The 20,216-nt window shown below is 32.4% G+C and overlaps 1 protein-coding gene across 1 annotated transcript; it reads left to right on the top strand.

The window, feature by feature from the left end:
• Positions 1-13,327: 13,327 nt before the first annotated feature.
• Positions 13,328-18,337, top strand: LOC124913202 (beta-galactosidase 15-like). Its single transcript, XM_047453803.1, is given in 17 exon segments — positions 13,328-13,495; positions 14,212-14,375; positions 14,377-14,417; positions 14,509-14,567; positions 14,820-14,854; positions 14,996-15,143; positions 15,219-15,413; positions 15,485-15,572; positions 15,646-15,764; positions 16,289-16,450; positions 16,520-16,713; positions 16,811-16,917; positions 16,992-17,101; positions 17,197-17,427; positions 17,509-17,720; positions 17,815-18,097; positions 18,233-18,337. Coding segments are annotated over 17 exon segments (2,421 nt in total).
• The last annotated feature ends 1,879 nt before the right edge of the window (positions 18,338-20,216 follow it).

Here is a 20,216-nt window from a genome sequence, read left to right as displayed (position 1 = left end):
CTTTGGGCAATAAATATAAGAGTCTAGATGAACATGCAATGATGATTTCAATGCCTCAATCCCGGTGACTACATTTGCTCATTTATTATTATTTATTTATTTTCAAGCCTAGAGATTCAAGTCATCTCCCATTTTTTGAAACATTTTTTCCTTTTCTTTTAAGAACAGAACAATGTTCTTTATTGACATGGTTTGAGCTTAGGTTTTGATTATTTCCACGAGTTTCTCCTTTACCTTTTTTATAATTAGTCGCAAGTACACGAAATGATGCAATCATATATCCTTTGCTCGAACCGTCTAAGAAATTATTGTTTCTTTTGAAACGGTCGTCAAAGGGACTCTCTCATCTCGATTTGTACTTATTTCTAATATCCGTTTTATTATTTTTTTTTCTAGTACTCACTTTTTTGAGAGAGGGATCTTGGCGACCTTTCCTCACATTATCTTTTTTTTTAAACAAATGGTTACAACTAGGCCTCGAGACAAGGCTGCCTACCTATCCTCTTGAGAGAGGAATCATGTCGAATCATAGTTCAAAAGCGCAAAAACGTTGGTTTTATTTTGGAAATTCCCCTAGTGTGAACTAAGGTTTTATTTATTTATTTTTCAGTTTTTTGGAATGCATCTAGTCTGAACTAGGTTTTTTTTGAATGGTTTAAAATACATTACTTGTGGTAAACGACTTCACATATTTTTAATGCAAATAATGTTAATGCATGTATATGTAAATGCAATCCTATGAAGGATTAAACGTCTCCAAATTCTTCATTCATGGCATTTTAGACTTCCATTTGTACCGTCAATTAAGTATGGGAAAGAATCTTGCGCTTAAGCTGTCCGGGAGATCATTCATTGTCTTATGTGATTTTACCTTGAATGTTTGACTCACTAGCTCGAGTAGATGTTGAGATTTTTCGACAAGAGTCGTTCTAGAGTTTGAGCTTTAGTCGCGATCCTAGGATCTAGAGTCATTTCTTATGATCAAGAGATCATGCCACAATTTTTTGCTTAGGTTTTTCGGGAGATGCTTCATTGTCTTCTACAATTAACTTGAATGTTTGACAAACAATCTGAGTAGACGTTGTGATTCTTCTTTCACATGAATCGTTCTAGAATTTGAGCTTTAACTAGAGCCTTTTGAGACTTGAAGTAATTTTTTATGATCAAGATAACATGTCCTAATTCGAAGACCAAAGAATAAGAACAAGTATTGTCGACTCCAGATCCATGTATAACCTCGTCAAAAACATGAGTTGTCCTATAAATAACTTGTTAGGGCCACATCAAAATTATTATAGGCCTCTCATTGATGGAGTGCATCATATCTCAATTTTTGTACCGAGTTATCATTTCTTGCATGCTTGTTTATCCGCAATGCATTGGTCCATTTACATGGTCAGCTGTTCTAGATACCCCTTTTGTTCGAATAGAATAATAAATTCTTCAAAAGGTTATAACAAAGCCACTTTATGTTTGTTGAGCGTAGTAGTGTATATGACATTGATGAGGAATGCATATTCTTTCCTTGTGTTTGATCTTCAGCCAAGTTTTTAGGATCTAAAGTTATGGGTCATGATCAAGAGATCATGTCCTCAATTGTAGGTTGATGAATAGGCATGACCATCCTGAATCACACATTCGTCCTTAGCATCTCCGCATACTTGAGTTGCTTTGAGATATCATTGTTTGTACATATTATAGTTTGTTAAGGCTACATCAAACTATAATATGCCTCACATCAATGGAGTGCATCATCTCTCAATTTTTACCTAAAGTTAGCATTTTTCGAATGTTTGTATATCTACAATACATTGCTCCATTTCCATGTGGTTATCTTTTCTAGTTACTCATTTTGTTTGAATGAATTCAAAGATTCTCCAAAAGGATAAAATGAGCTTACGTCCGTCATGTAGAACATACCAATGTATAAGACTTTGGGTATTCCATTCTTGTCTTTGTGTTTCTCGTGATCGTTGTGTGGATCGAGAAATGTCTTTGTTTAGATGACATGATCGTCCTTGTTTTGAAGCAAGGAAATGTCAAAATTTCATGAACGTGTCTTTTAGAGTGATGACCTTTCAATGCATAAATACGATTCAAATGTTATGCATGTGAAGCCTAATCAACTATGTGACTTTGGTGATAATTTTAATCAATGGATCTCATTTTTGGTTCGTCTTGAAGAACTTGTGGATCTAAAGAGTTTGTTAAGATGAGAAGTCACATTAATGATATGCCCACCTATAGCATCATTTATGCATGTACGCGTCCTAAGGGGAAATATGCACACACTTTCCAACTTGTCATTTTTATTTAAAATAAAATTATTTAAAAGCGGGGGTTAGTAGTAAACCAGATAAATAACTACAAGAATTCAACTTTCATCCTCACTTTACAATGCACATAATGTTTTATAAAATATAAGAAAAGTTTACGTTCAACGGATAAAAAAATTTAATTGAGTCTTCTTCGAGCTCCTCATTTCTTCATCATTTGGTCTTTTGTCTTCTTCGTTTGCTTTGGCATTTTTCATGTAGAAACTTAACCACAAATGTCATTTTTTTGTTATCAAAATTGTCCTCATCTTCGTGTTGTTCCACTAAGAATAGTAAAAGGCATTGAACTTTTTGTTTGATTATGACTTTTATGGCTAAGTCATCGTCCTCGAAAGATGACATCTCGTCTAGCTTGAACATCTCGTGGTTATCTAAATGGCTAAGGATATAAAGTAAACATACATATAATACATACATCAAAGAAAAGCGAACATGATGTCATTTTTTTCATTTTTTTAATGTCAGAATGTACTCGTGGACGCCTATCTAACTATATGCATACACATATTTAAATTAATATAGTAGGCACATAAAGGTTTTCGACGTGACTTTATCAATCGAAACGACGATCGACGAGTCATGAGAGTAGTGTCCGATTTTTGTGTCTAAATGAAATCAAAAGAGAGAGTTAGCTCCCCGACATATCAAGGAAAACCGTCAATGTAAGAGAGCATACCTTCAATTGGGAATTTCTCCCCCCACCTTTTAGTGCTACATCTAAAAGGCAAATGCACTAAAAATATGGAAGAGGGAATCGATCCCAGGACCTAAGTCAAACTCACAAAATATCACTCAAGCATTTGGAATAGATTGTCATTCCTCATTAACTAATCTTTGCACATAAGACAATAGGTGTATAAATGACGTCACACAACGCACAACATGTACTATTTCAAAACAAAGGGTGATATACCTAAGATTATAACCAATGCACGTAGAAAGATGAAGTCGAGTTATGTACCATTTTTTGTCTTTATTTATTATTTTGTCTTTTAAATTTTTTATTTTTTAAATTATTTTTGTTGAAGGTGTAACATATTATTCTTATGAATGACCAAAATTTTATTTCAAGTTAAGCATCTAATATCCCAGTAGAGTCTTCATAAAAGTAAATTGACCCTTTCCAATAAGGGGTTTTCGTTACTCGATAGTCGCGCCTCTTAACTCACCTTCCTTTCGAGTCTTGAGTGAGACAAAGAACCAATATGGTAGGTTTGATTAGAATGCATTTAAAAATATAAATTTAGACTAGATTTGACTTTTTTAGAATCACCACCTAATTTACTACTCAAGAAATCAAGAAATTAGGAAAGAAAAATATTTTTATGTGTTCAAACGCATTTTAGAGATTCTAGTATTGGTTCGGTGTTTAGTTACACGTGAGAAAGAGCTCATGCGTTATGTCTTACATGCTTGTTATATTACAATTTCTACTTTAAAATTTTGGCCATATAAGAGAATATTATTCTACATACCACATTTAATCAACTTGAGCGGCCAAATGAGCTTGCATCCTGATCTTCCAATCATCATAGTCTTCCTTGATGAACATTGGGATTTTGTTTAGGAGAGACATGATTTAGATATATTCTTTGCTTGAGAATAGAAAGCCCGCTCTGATATCACTTGTTAGGATCGACTTCAACAATAGAAGGGGGATTGAATACTATTGAGCAAATTTTCACTTTCAATGCGATTTTAACCCTGTTAGAGATTAAAATCTGTTTCTATTCTTCGACAAATCGTTACAAGCTCTTGAACGGATTCAGGTGCAGGAATGCTTGCTAGATTTGAAGTTGCAAATGCAAGACTGTTACATGTAATAAGGAAATAACACCAGAGTTTTATGAATGTTCGGAGATAAAACACCTACGTCACCCCTTCTTCTGTTTCCAAAATGATTCCACTAGAAGGCTTTGGTTTGTATAGTGTCTACACAAACCCAATCAAAACTCAGGACTTAACAACTACCTGTTCTGAACTCCTAGCTATCACTCTATTGAATAGACAATGTTCTGTTCAACTTACAATGTTGAATGTACTCTCATATATTACAATGAATTAACTCTTAGCTTAGCGTAAGTGAAATACAAAGATCTGGCTCAAAGTTTGGATCTTCCTCCAGGTCCGTATCGATGTGGGAATCGTCTGGATTGTTTCTTGCCTCTTCTTCTATGAGCAAGGTTACGTCATCAAGAGATCCATACTACTTATAAGCAATTATGTCTATCCTCTTGAATAGATGATCGTGGTGAGATGCATTTATGTTTATGGGATCATCGTCTTCTAGTTAACCTGGATTAGAATCTAAGTGAAAAGAGCCGTCATCCGATCCTAATTTAATTCCCATGTCGAGGTCGAGTATATCAGGAGTCACTTCAATATGATCGGGTGGAGGTACTTGCTCATGAATGGGGGAATAAATGACATGCCTAGAATTATCATATTTTGAGGAGTCTTCCATTATCAATGAGATACTCATCTCCACACTAGTCATCCAATGAAAATTCCTATATTTGATAATGGAATTGTACCAATAAACAACAACCTGCAATGTCCAAGTAGACTACCACAAATTTGCATAGGTATCATATATCTCAATCGTAATGGGTCCATCAGTTGTAGGACAAGGTTCTACAACAAGAGGTCCATACCATTTTCCAAATTGCATGTGTAGGTAAATAATTCAATAGGTGGTAATCTCCTCTAGACCAAACAACACAATGAAAGGTCAGTTTTTCTTGCAAAATGTCGAGATCGGGATGTGGTAAGAGAGAACCACAAACTGACTGTCATGATTATCGGCGATAGGATTAGTGTGTTAAGTTATATCAACTCTCTATTCGAGCCTTTGAACATGATCATAATAGACACTATCAGCAAGGGGAGGAAGAAACTTAAGCTTTTCCATCATCTAAGGGTAGAGGATAAGAGTAAATCCTCTCCTAGACATATGGGTTTGCTCGGGAAGGGTCTGACAAACTCCAAGAATAGTCTCTTCCAAAATGAGCCTCAATAGATCCAACTGGGAATTTTCTATAGCCACAACAACTTCCAAGATACATGAGGAAGGTTGACACGTCTCACTTGGACATAATAGGATGTGAGCTATGAGGATGACCAAGATTTTGTGATAAGTTATCTCTTGGTCCTCATGATCAGTATATCACTCCATAAGTTTATGCCACGTAGATATGTTGATACCTCTGTTTCGAGCTAGAAAGCGGGAAGTATGATCGTCTACAATGAAGAAAGTTTGTAACAAATCTCTAAAGGGTCACGCATCCTCTAAAAAAGGGAGATATAGGAGAACTCGAGTGGGAGAGCGCAAAATAGCACGAAACTCCTTGATAGTAGGAGCGTTACGATATGGACCGATGGTGTACGTCTGAGTATATCCATCCTATCGCTACTGCATATGTTCCATCATCCTAGTATCAATCCTTAGATGGGCCATGGATAGGATACCACCTAACCTATAACGATTATAAGAGGGAGAGTCCTCAAGAAATCTCTGTAAATACATAAAAATCATGTCTAGAAGGAGTAAATCTATGACTTATAGAAAATAGGGTTTAATCAGTGCCAAAAGTATAGTTTTTTCTTAAAAAATATTTTTTTATGAACGTCTATTTCTTCTAGTGTCATACATGCAAGAAATACAGCATACAATATGAAATGATACAAGCTAAATGATAAGCTACATTGCCAACATGCAAACAATGTCTTAGGATATGAAATAGACACTCAATTTATAAATCATATTAACATTAGCAAACATAGTTTATATAATATCGTCATTAGCTTCTTCGATTGCTTCTTTTTCATCCTCCGATTCAAGGTCAACAATCCCTTCAATAACAAATGAGTGATAGAGAGCATTGGATTCAACAACATCATTGATCTAGCGTGCATGAAGTTGAATTGACCGGGCATCCTCCCACATGTATAGGTAGTTGAAGTAAAGGCATTGGGAATTAGGACTCGTGTACTGAGGAACAACGTCTACCCATGGAATGGCTTTTTGCATGACGAATTGTCGTAATAGAACAGTGGTACCATAAGAGGTATCCTCTTCTAATATGAACAATATGATGAATGGACAATCATCCATTTTGTATTTCATGTTATCAAAATCATACCATGGAATGATGAAATGAATGGGATGATCATCCGGGATAGCCGGACCAGGGTTGACATTAGTTATCCTTTGCACCTAAAGATATGTAAAGGAAGAACAAGGGAGTGAACACCGAGGTAGAAAATGTAGCATGTCCAACAACCAGAGATATAAGACCAAGAGTGATCCTCTTTGAGAATAGGACGTTGGGCCAAGAAAAATGTTGTGAAGACCAATGAGAGTTTCGAAGAGCATAAGGTCAGTTATTCCCTAAGAGCATGTCATCATGGCATGAACTACCTCGATTAGGCTGAGAGAAGGATGTTTGTCTTCAACGGGACGTAGAATATAATTAGCCAAAAGCACCATCATGATGCGTCTGCGATGTATGGTACTTCTGCTCGATCCTTTAAAATGTCGAGTGACATTGTCAAGTTTATGCATGTAGAGGAATCCTCTAATGATATATAGGATGTAATATGTACTGCACCTAAAGAAGATCTAGAGTATCTCCTATGGCTCTTGAGAATGAAAAGGAATTAGATGCATGATCTCGTCAATATTGGACCTAATAATTGCTTGGAAATCCTCGATTGTGGGGGCAAATACACTTATCCCCGATGATGAAAGTACATGTATTTGTACTCCATCAACTTTGTATGTGAGTTATCAATGCTTTATTGATCCTCGGGCGGGTAAGTGGTATAATTTCATCATCATCGAAAGGTGTGAATGCACTAAGATTCTCGCTAAATACATTGAGGTATTGCTCCAAACGTTAACCTAACAAACTATCATTTTTCTAACAAAACAAAAGTTCTAATTAACTTTTATTTTTAGAAAATAATCTCGAGTTTTAATCTTATGAGCGTTTATTTCTTCTAGCATGCAAATATGTAGCAAAGATGACACATTGATTGGATTACAACCAACTGTTGTCGTAATTAATAAGAAATGAGATGAAAGAGATAGATGTATCTTAGTGTTTTAAAGATACATCATGAGCACAAATGCCTACTAGTGTAGTTAGTATCCTTTAGATACTTTGACTATACAACTTCGAAATTCAAAAGGTATTTGAGCTTGTTCATATGCAAACAATGTTTACCAAAATACATATGTTAACACACCTCACCGATTAAGAGGCGTTGAGCCTTATGAGGATTAATCCACATGCAAATAGGCAGGCAAGCAAATGCAAATGCGATATTCATATTGTATTGACGGGTTTTGTGCCTTCAAGAAAAGGTTCTTGTGAAATGAGAAGTATAAATTCCTTCATTATTAGGATAGTTTGACCAACTACGTATTTTTAGATAAGCATCTAGTTATTCCCCAACAGAGTTGTCAATTTTTTGTAAACTTTTTTTCGTCGCTCCTCCCATTTTTCAGGAATGGATTTTTTTTTCTCTTTTGGCGTGAAAGGATCTTTTCCTAATGAGTAATTTTCTTATACATATGAATGCCCCCTCTTAAAGGGAGATTTGTGTTATCCGAAATTGGTTGGTCGTGTGTCTTACTTATCTGATCGTGTGCTTTACTCATAGAGGGACGCTTCGAAGGACTTGATCGTGTGCTCTATGGAAGTTATGTTATAGAACTCATTGGATTATATTCCTTTCAAAACTCATAAAAAATAGATAGGAAGACTATTCGTATTGGATGTTGTCATATCTTTTAAGATGAAGAACAAAAGTGGAGTTCTGTACCATAGAATTTTTGGTTGAATCGTATAGGTTTTATATTAGTACGTGTAGAAACGTAGTTTTCTAATTGACTTTAAGAGTCTCCACTTTAGCGTACTTCACAAACAAACTAAAGGAAAGAAAATCAGAACATTCGCAACTTAAGGGTTCGATGTTTGGTTACGCATTAAGAAATGATCGTAGTGTTATGACTTATGCACCTGTCCATAAGACTCTAAACTTCAAATAGATTTAGACAAATATTGATATTAAGACACTAAATTTCTCATGATTATCATTATCATTTCTTAAGTCTGTTTAAAAGGATAACCTTATTTTTAGTTCAATGGTGACTCTAAACTCTCGTTAGGTTTATCTTAAAAAAAAGAAGATATAATGAAATCTTGAATGCATATTGGTCACACGTGAATAACAATGTGAATTTATTGGTTTGCATGTTGCTTGTGTGTTTTCTTGTCAGGTTCGAGCTGTGAATCCTTGAAGAAAAGGAGTTCATGAGTGTAGAACAAACTATGAATCCTTATGAGGAAATATTACACGAGTGTAAGGAGATTTGGATTAGAAGTAATTAGAGCCTCATTTATAACAGCCAGAATCAAGAATTTTTCCAAACATGTTTGAAATTTTTTGAAATTTCATGTGCATGTCGAACATATTTTTGGAAGCACGTTGCACTCGAGTTTAAAATTCTGAAAGGGTAACTTTGGAATATTTTATTTTAGAAACTGGTAACTTAGTAATTGAGTTGAACTGACTCATTTCTTCACTCAAACGAGTCTTGACTAAGTTCCTTCTTGTAGGTAACCGGTCATGCTACACTTTGATCTTTGAAACAAGCCTAATGGTCAAGTGTAGGCCAAGCTACATGTTTTTAAAGTTTATCTTTCTATTGTTCTTGGTTTCAGTCGTCCTATTTCAATCGAGGCTTCAAATGACTATAACTTTTGACTGAAATTACCGTTGAGGCTAAGACAAGGTGCATTGAAAAGGTATTGAGGTTAGGTAATTGTTTTGTCTTTTCCATGAAGTCTAAGACAGACTATAGTTCCATGCAGTTCTCAATGGAACACAATTGGTCTCGATATGGACAGTTTGGCTTACGGGTGACCTAATATGGGTTGTAGGTCGAACCATGAGTGTTACTTATTGTCAATAGAAATTAAACTCAAATATATTTCCAATGGTAGATCATTTGTACTAAATGGTTGAGTGAATCAAAAGATATGAATTTATAAAGTCACACTTAGCTTCAGTTCGCTCCAAGATTGAAGTTGGTGTACTTGCATTGTATTGTCAGGTTGCATAGACCACCTTTAGCGTCAAATGGATACTCAGGACCAGTGTCATTCGATCGGGATATGTCTTAGATTTCTAACCATAAGTAGCAATCAATTTATGAAGCATTGTGTCTCAAGTTACGAATTATTAACCGTAGGTGTGTTCAGTTCGATCTTATTATAGTTGCAATATCTTGTACCGCCGATTTCTTGGGGTTAATATCTTCGATTTGAATCAGTATTCAAACAGGCCTTTTATAGGTCTCTCCAAGCTTTAAAAAACATCTAAGATCATCCAAAACTATCGGGTGTAGCTATTTGGGTGAATTTTTAAAGTTGTAAATACTTGTTTTTTCTTCAGCTGAGAAATCTTAGCAAATATCAACATTATACTCAAAATTCATAATTTTTCGAACCGATTAATCTGAACGTATTAGGTATCCCGAATTCTGATATTTTATAAAAACAATGTTTGGGTACAAGAACAAGCCTAAAAGTAAGTGTTTTGTACATTTTGTTCAATAACAATATTATACTCAAAATTCATGATTCTTCAAACCAATTATTCTGAAAGTATTGGGTCAATAAAATTCTAAGTAATTTTGAAATTTTGCAATTGAACCGCTCTTCAAAGGTCAATTTAACCCATTTCTGAAAAGTGTTTTTAATTTTTTTTCTCCTAGTCCAATAATCAAGTATGATCATCATACTAGAACGGAAAATTTTATTTAATTTTGGACTGTAAAAATGGGGTGTTTATAGTATAATAAAAGATTACCAAATTTTCTAAGGTACGGGATATCAAGGATGGAAAGTGGAATACACTTCTAAGTCAAATTTCAGAAGGTGTTAAAAGTTTCCTGAGGAGGTTAATCGAATAAATTTCCATAAGCATGGTGACTCACATTCATTGAAAGTTGAGATTAATGGTAAGTTTAATTCGAGCTTGCTTGGCAAAGTTTATGTGTTAAGGGATAAGAATGATCATGCCTCAACATCAAGTTGTTCTTTGGTTTGCTTTTCGAGAAAGACTTATGATAAGAGATCGAGTTAACAATTATATGTCTATTCTGAGTTCTAGTTGTGTTCTTTGATGATTGGTGAAAAGACGCTGGCCTTATACAAGTATCATTTGGAGAAAATTTATCACTTTCATGAGATTGAATAATTTTCTCAATGATTGGATTCATATCAAAGAATTGGTGCTTGGAAATGCCAAAAGAGATTTGTTCTTTGTTAACATCATCAAGTGTTACTTTGGTGTTATGGTGTATTAAATATGGACAAAAATAAATGCAAGGATTTTTCAAAGGAAAGAAGGAATGTTGAGAAAAATTAGAGGGAAATTGTCATTGATGGGCATGTTTTTATTCATATGTGGAGGAGAATTCCCACAACTCCGGATAATTGAGCAATTTGTCAAAATTGGCGTATCAATTTCGATGAAGTCACTAAACTTTCAAGAATAAAAGCACGATAATTATTTGATTTATTTGCTTGTTTGGTTATTTGTAAGCTTTTTTTTATTGCTTTAAGTTCATTTCATGTTATCTTGTTGATTCATTAAAATTAGAGCAAATGGTTTTTTGTTCTAATTCAAAACTCATGTAAACCTTTTGGGTTTTTAATTAAATGATGATAAGTCATTTTCCAAAAAAAATATCTAAAAATGCCAAATACAGTCTCAAGAACTTGTTGGAATCTAGAATCAAATAAGCCTTTTGCTTATTTTAATAAACAAATAGGACCTAAATCAAGGAAGCCCTAAGCTTTTGATTTATTTCTATCCCCTTTTTATATAATTAACAAGCCAATCAAAGCAAAGTTAATAAAAATATGCCTTCAAATTTCTGTTCTTATACCAAAATGAAGAACTAAATCTGAAAATTTTCAACTCTGCTTCAGATTTTGTCGATCTATTTTTGGAAAGAAAGAAAAACTGGTAACCCAGTTTTCTGCTTTTCACCGACTAATAAAGAAGAAGCCTACTTCTTGTTACCGCTACTAAAATTTATATTCGTTTGGAAGTTTCGACTAGTCAAGCAAATTCGTCTTTTCTTCTCCACAACATATTCCTCTTTAATTAGTTTAGGTTAAATCTCAACGATATTCTGACACCAATTGTTGATTTTATTAACTGCGTAAACTAATAACAATAGACAAAACTAAATAAAGAACCCAAGATATAATGAGGCTCGCCAAACTCTTTACGTCCTCCCTCGAGAGTGTCGTCGATTATAGTAATTTCACTTTTATGGTTAAAATCCGATATTATATGGTATTTATAGAGTAATTATACATTAAGTCACAAAGATTAAACTACTAGACTAAAAAAGCAACCATAAAAATAGAAAAGAAAAAAAAGTTCAAGAAAAAAAAAATATATATATATAAGAAGAAAAAAAATTCTAGTTTTGTTGTTACAAGAAAATTTGGAACTATGGCAAATTTATGGTATAAAAGATAATTATTATTTATTTATTTATTTTTAAATTTAATAAATTAGTCAAACTTTAATGTAGCAAACAAAATACAATAAAATTTAATTTGAATCATATTTATAATGTTATATTTGTATTTTTTTTATATATATTTTAAATTAATTTTGTAACTATTTATACTGTAAATTATTTTAGTTAAAGTAATTTAAGTAGATATACTTTATAATCTAAATGTTCCTAATATGATAGTGAAGAAATGATAGTAACATTTTCCAATCTTATTTTTAGAGAAAGAAATTTAAAATATATTTACTTCTCAAAATAAATTGACAATATTAAATGTGAAACCACAATATTATTGAATTATAATTTAACTCAAATAATTAAGTACAAATTTCTACATTTTACTGTAAATTCTTTATTGTAATCACATACGGAAATGGTAACTTCAACAATTACTATTATATACTTATTATTTACTCTTAAATACTAGGAGTTTAGGTCAACACTAATTACTTTTACCCAAATAAATGTATGTTGACTTTGAATGCCAATTAAAGTACGTAATAAATTTGAGATAAGCCTTGTCATCATTATCATTTGTTTTAAAAATAATTTATTCTTTATCCAGTTATGAAATATAAATTAAAATCAAAATTTATGATATGTAATTATGCAAATTAAATTAAGTTAGGTGGTACTTCAATTATTCTGATTATTTACTTTTTTTTTACTTTCAAATTATTATTATTTTTTTAAATAAATCGTCTTTCAAACATAAAGTCATCAATAACCCTTTATCAATGTTTTTGTTTAAACGCAATTATTATATATATTTTCATTATTATATTTATATTTATATATATAATTATTACAACTCTTATATATATATATAAATATTTAATTCCCACTTCTAATCTAGCGGAATAAAAAATGGATATTAACCCGAAATTTTTGGGTTGAACCGGTTTGGTGACAAGTTCCGCGATCTGGTTAAGTTTGGTTAAGTGTGTTTGCAGATTACCTACTTAATTATTAAATTTTTAATCATTAATTTTTATATTTATATTATATAATTATTAAATCTTTTATATATATATTTTAAAAAATAATTTGAGGATTAAAAATAAGTGAGTAATTAAAAATTACTCAAATAATTTTGTTTATATATATATATATTTTTTTAATATTTTATATATATGAAATAGATTTAATAATTATATATAAATATAGGAGTTATAAGAATTATCTTATCCAATTAATGGTAATTATTTAATAATTATAGGAATATATATAAAATGAATGTTGCAGTCTTAACTCTTAGTCAATAGTGATAACGCCAATATAGGAATTATCTTAATTAATCCGTAATTAAGAAATTAATATCTGCTATAAATACTCCCTTATAATTCCTTTGCTCTTCATGATCCTATACACTAATTAACAAATGGATTTTCGTGTAATATCATTGCCTTCAATTCTTCTTCTATTAGTTTTCATCCCTAGATTAATCTCAGCCATTCAAGTCTCTAACGATGGACGAGCAATTATCATCGACGGCCAGCATCGTATTCTCATATCCGGTTCCATCCATTATCCACGCAGCACACCCGAGGTAAAACCGACTTTGTTTTAATCGTGTCTAAGGCTTAATGATTGATTTGTATTTATCTTTTACTATAAATTGGTCTTGTTTTGATGAAAGAATAAGAATATTTGGTTATTCATTGTGGTTTGAAAATTTGGATTAGAAAATGATTAATAATAGGATTGTGATTTATTCTTTGTAAATAAAAAAGAGACCGGATTGATTTTTTTTAATAAATTGGTTTTGTATAATGAAAAAATATGAGATTTGGTTACTTAATGATTTGAATTAGGAGAGAGTCCAACAATATATTGATTAATTCAAACAGAAAAATATAGAATTGGTAGGATATAATAAAATTAATTTATTATAATTAAATATATATAAGGTGTATTATCCGAACAAATCTGACCCACAATGAAAATATATAAATTAATGTTATGATTTAAAAATAAATTTTAGTTATATACCAATTTGAAAAAAATGTTGTTATGTTATTGTTTTTGTATTTATTTTTATTTGATTAATTTTAAAATAAAAAATAGTTTGCAAAATGCAAATGATTGAATGTATATTATCATATATTTAAAATATTATCCAAAACGGCTTGGATTTCAATTGATCTGAAATATGTTAGTAAAATTGGATCTAAATTTATTAAAAAAAACTGTAATCATCCTTATTTTAAATAATTTGATAAAAATATAATTAATACTAAAATGGTGATTTATGTAAATGGACAGATGTGGCCAGATTTAATTAAGAAGGCCAAAGAAGGAGGTTTGGATGCAATTGAGACTTACGTTTTTTGGAACGCACATGAAGCCCGTCGTCGTCAATATGATTTTTCCGATAACCTTGATCTTGTCAAATTCATTAAGACGGTTCAATCCGAAGGACTTTACGCTGTCCTTCGAATTGGACCATATGTTTGCGCGGAATGGAATTATGGGTATTTTTTCTATTTTAATTTAGTTTAATTCTCTATAAAAAAAATTATAATATAATAATTGTGTAATTAAATCCGTTTAGGGGATTCCCTGTTTGGTTGCACAATTTGCCTGGTATTGAGATACGAACTGCCAATACAGTCTTTATGGTGAGTAAATTTTATCAATTAATAATTAATTTATTGTTAACGAGAGAAACTCATAAATTAGTTCTTAAACAATTTTATAATTTTCATTTTTCCTAATTAAAATTTGGTAACCCTTTGAAATAATCCAATTCATGAAGGCAAAAAGTTTAAATTGGGTTATTGTAAAGGTTTTCAAAACAAATATTGAGGCTTATTAATTATATTTCTATTTTATTGAATTATATTAATTATTGAATTATATTATTTTAATAGAATGAAATGCAAAATTTCACCACATTGATAGTAGACAAGATGAAGGAAGAAAAACTTTTCGCTTCTCAAGGAGGACCGATTATTCTCGCCCAGGTTACAAACTTTTTAAATTTGTTACATAACAAAAATATCGATAACAATAATAATAACAACATTATTATTGTTATTATTCAAACACAGATTGAAAACGAATACGGAAACATAATGAACGGTTATGGAGCGGCGGGCAAATCATACATCGATTGGTGCGCCAAGTTGGCGGTTTCACTGAACATCGGGGTTCCATGGATCATGTGTCAACAATCCGACGCTCCCCAACCGATGGTACATATAATACATAAATGAAATAAACAAATATATGATAATAAACAAATAATAGTACGTGAGTTTTTAATGCAGATCGATACATGCAATGGTTGGTATTGCGATTCATTCACGCCAAACAACCCTAACAGCCCCAAAATGTGGACGGAAAATTGGACCGGATGGTTTAAGAGTTGGGGCGGAAAGGATCCCCATAGAACCGCAGAGGATTTGGCCTTCTCGGTCGCTAAGTTTTTCCAATTTGGAGGAACATTCCAAAACTATTATATGGTTGATTATTCTCGATATTCAGATTTGTACTTTTACGTTACGATAATAATAACATATAAAATTTGGTACAGTATCATGGAGGAACAAACTTTGATAGATCGGCTGGTGGACCTTATATTACCACGTCCTACGACTATGATGCACCCCTTGATGAATATGGTATAATTTCTTCTTTAACATTTTGTATAATACATTCTTTAGTAAAATTTAATTTATTGTAAAATAATTTTAGGCAATTTGAACCAACCGAAATACGGGCACTTGACAAAGCTTCACAACACGTTGAAATCAATTGAAAGGACGCTAACGCTTGGAAATATTACGAACATCGATAGGGGGTCTAGCGTTATGGTATGAACTGCTATACCATAATTGTCTAATTTATGTTATTCGATTATTTATTGGTTTGACATAACGACTTCTTCTATCTTATAGATATTTCGATAGCCACATGAGTTAGCTTGTTTGATCAAATGGTTATTTGGATTATTTTTAAACAGTTTTTTATCCTCTCATATTTTTTAAAAAAAAATCAAATTATTTAAGTTATTAACTAAAATATCAAAATATTTTTATTTTATTTTATATATTATTTATCTTTAAACACAAAATAATATTTTAATAATTAATCCAAATAATCCATTTCTTATCATCAATATTTTCAAATAAACTATGATTAAAAACAATTTTGAATACCCCACCTAATCTAACCTAAGTAAGTAGTTCGGTGGTAAGAGTCCGCTTAAAAAACTAAAATGTCATAGGTTCAATTTAATCTAGAAACGCTTTGAGTTTAAACAAGAACGTAACCGGAATGTTTGGCCCAAAGTATTCTATATCTTGGGAATTAAATTAAATATTTTATTATGATATAGGTAACAACATATGCTACAAGTGATCAATCGAGTTGTTTCATCAGCAATAGTAACGATAAGAAGGATGCTATTATCGATCTCAATGGACAAAAATTCAACGTTCCAGCGTGGTCGGTCTCTATCCTCCCAGACTGCAAAACCGAAGCATACAATACTGCAAAGGCAAGTCGTGGGACTAATATAGTTTTTTTGGCGAAGAATTCTCTCAATCTTGAACTTTTTTTATCGCAGGTAAATACACAAACATCGGTGATGGCAAAGAAGCAAAATGAGGCTGATGTTGAACCAATGTCTTTAAAATGGATATGGAGACCAGAGGTTGTAAATGACACTGTTAATTTGGGGCGGGGATCGTATCCTCTCTACCGTATTATTGATCAAAAGATTATCAACGATGTTAGTGATTATTTGTGGTACATGACAAGGTAAAAATAATGAAATATTCACACTCATATATATATATATACTTTTGATAGTTTTTGTTACCCTATGGAAAGTAAGTCTTAATTGTTAATTTAACAGTGTGGATCTGGAAAAGAATGATCCAATATGGAATGCAGACGATCTACAATTGAACATAAACATGACAGGGCATGTACTCCATGTTTTTGTGAATGGAGAATACTTGGGTAATTTTTAATATTAAGTTTATTTATTTATAATGTTACATTTATTAAATTTTGTATTTGAATGTGTTTAATAGGTTCCAAGTCGGCATCATATGGAATTTTCAATTACGTTTTCAACAAGAAAGTGAGATTAAATCGTGGAAAGAACCAAATCACCCTCCTAAGTGCTACCGTTGGGTTACAAGTATATTTTTTTTTCGATAAGTTGTAAATTTGTATTATATGTATTGCGATTATTTTTTTAATCTTGTATTAAAAGAGAAAATTTGTTATATGCAGAACTATGGGGTTAAATTTGACTTGATTCAGAGTGGAGTATCCGGTCCGGTTCAGATAATAGGAATAAATGGTGACACAACAATAATTAAAGACCTATCTTCTCACAAATGGGTCTACAAAAACGGTCTAACAGGCTTACACAACAAATTTTATGCCCCAAATTCTAGGGCTTCTTTCAAATATTGGACCTCCGACAACCTTCCAGTTAACCGTAAACTTACATGGTACAAGGTAGTACTAGAAAATAATACATTTAAATTTATTTATCATAAAAAATATTTATAACTTATTGTTGTGTTATATGTAATGTAGACAACCTTTAAAGCACCATTGGGTGAGGACCGAATTGCCCTTGATTTGCAAGGGATGGGAAAAGGTGTTGCTTGGGTTAATGGTCATAGTCTTGGAAGGTATTGGCCGAGTTTTATCGCTGAAGACGGTTGTAGTCTCGAGCCTTGCGATTATCGTGGTCGTTATGATAACAATAAATGCGTTAGTAATTGTGGAAAACCATCACAACAATGGTAACATATTAATATCATTTATAATTGAGACATTGTTTGTTCTATTAGAACATAGAAGTTGTAACATGTTAAGACTTTTCAAACATTTTATAAGGTACCATGTCCCTCGTTCGTTCATTAATGGCGATAAGAATGAGCTTGTGCTTTTCGAGGAATTTGGAGGCAACCCTTCGAATGTTAACTTCCAAACGATTAGTGTGGGGAAGGCATGTGGCAATGCATACGAGAACAACTTGATGGAATTGTCTTGTTATGGAAGTTTGATATCGGATATTAAATTTGCAAGCTTTGGTAATCCACGCGGTAATTGTGGCGATAGTTTTGTGGCAGGTGACTGTGATGCCTCAAATGGCACTGCTATTTCCATCCTTCACAATGTAAGACGGTTTTCATATCCTCTATTTCCAAAACTATGTTTTTTTAATGTTCAAACTCATTATGTTGTGTTCATGAACTTTGCGAACTACAACTTAACTAAACATGCCTCAAACTATGTCTTTCTTTTACTATAGGAATGTGTTGGAAAGGAGAAGTGTTCCATTAAAGCTTCGGAGGATGTTTTTGGTCCCACAAAATGTTCTGGTGAGAAGAGGCTTGTCGTGGAAGTTGTTTGCTAGATTTTCTTGAGTTTAGTAACCATTTTATTCGTTTGCATTTTTTTTTTCTGATTCATTTAGCTTAGTAATAGATTATAGAACTGTAGAACTCATAGATTTGAGTTTTTATTAGGTGGACTTTTAAAAATAATAATTGTTCTTGTTTATTTCTCTAAATTTTATTGAAATACTTAATTCACAATTCTTATAAATTTTCATGCTAGCTGAAATTAGACGGGTCATAGATTGATTAAAGATTAGAATTGAATTGAATTGTATCTTCGTGGAATCTGGTCCGAATTGGATGAATCCACGCATTGCCAAACCAAGTTAATGACTTCCCATTTATTCATCCAATTTTATAGATAGTCTACTAAATCCATTATATGATTGCCCTTAAAGGGTGTTGAAATAATTTTAGTTAAAAAGGTGAAGTTTTAGTTTAGATTTTTATTTTTGAAGTCTATAATCTAAATACTCTATATCAATAAATTGAAATAAATTATAATTTCAAAAATATACCTCGGAACATACCTAGATATGTAGTAAAGAACGATTTATTAAGTCATTTTTCGGATCTTCTCAAAATCTTGGGTCCTCAAGTCCTGAATTTGGATTTTGATGAAACGATCCTAATAGGATGTCTGATCTGAGATTTATGTCTTCCAAAACCCTCTATCAATAGTCCTTAAGTATTCTTGAGCTTAATTGTAACGCCAAAAATCGACCCTTTCCAAAAGGAGTTTTTGAACTCCATAATCGTGCTCCAAAACTCACATCTCTCTCGAGTCTCAAGTGAGACGAAGAATCAAATGATATATTTGACTATAGTGCATTTTAAAATGTTGAATTTAGACTATCTTTTATTTTTTTAGAGTTTCCACCTAATTTGGTAGTCAACTACTTCAAAGAATCTCGCATTGAGTTGTTTTTGGACTTCTTCTTTGATTTTGTCCAAGATCTCTTCCTTCATTATCTAGAGCTTTTGCTTTACCGATTTTGCGTCTTCGTAAAGTGGTATGCGGTGTTTGATGAATTCTGGATCAATACCTAGATAACATATCTTTATAGGACCATGCAAAAACATCTTTGTTCATTTTCAACAGTTTAATTAGATTTTCTCGTTCTAAATCATTTAAGCTTTTTTCGATTAAAACTGTTGGATTAAATTAAACAAAGAAAAGAGAAAATTAATTAAGAAATAAATAATTAATTAACTTGAGAGAATATGCACAATATAATTTTGATGATGTGGTTCGAATAAAACTAAGTTAGGTTATTTGTCGTTGTGTAGGTACAGATCTAAAGAAGAGCCATAGCAGACGTTGTCTAATTACTTCAGACGTGGTCTGAGTAATGCGCGAGTAGACGTCATCTAATTACTTCAGACATGTTCTCAGTAATGCGTGAGTAGACATCGTCTAATTATTTCAGACGTGGTCTGAGTAATGCGCGAGTAGACGTCGTCTAATTACTTCAGACGTGGTCTAAGTAATACGCGAGCAGACGTCGTCTATCTTCATCAGACGTGGTCTAAAGAAGAGCGCGAGCAGACGTCGTCTATCTTCATCCAGACGTGGTCTGAAGAAGAGCGCGAGCAAACGTCTGAATGAAGCATCCATCTAACTTCGTACTCATCTCATCTACAGCTCTCGTTATCAGTAGTCCAACAAGCCTACATATCTCAACAAATGAACAACTGCCACGTACGCCAATATTCACATTACCCACAATGTGTTGTACGTTCCAGTACAACATAATATCAGAGGATATTCGGTGCACTATCAGTCCTGTACGGCCACGATCCCAACGCTCACAGTCTGTTGTACTATCGTACCATTGGTGGTCGTCCAACGGATACATGACAAGTGTCCAAGTAGAAGATTCAGATTCGACTGTT

This window comes from Impatiens glandulifera, chromosome 8 (genome assembly GCF_907164915.1).
Source record: "Impatiens glandulifera chromosome 8, dImpGla2.1, whole genome shotgun sequence".
Classification (NCBI taxonomy): domain Eukaryota; kingdom Viridiplantae; phylum Streptophyta; class Magnoliopsida; order Ericales; family Balsaminaceae; genus Impatiens; species Impatiens glandulifera.
Note: the sequence above shows the minus strand (reverse complement) of the source record. Positions and strands in the feature narration are given on the sequence as shown.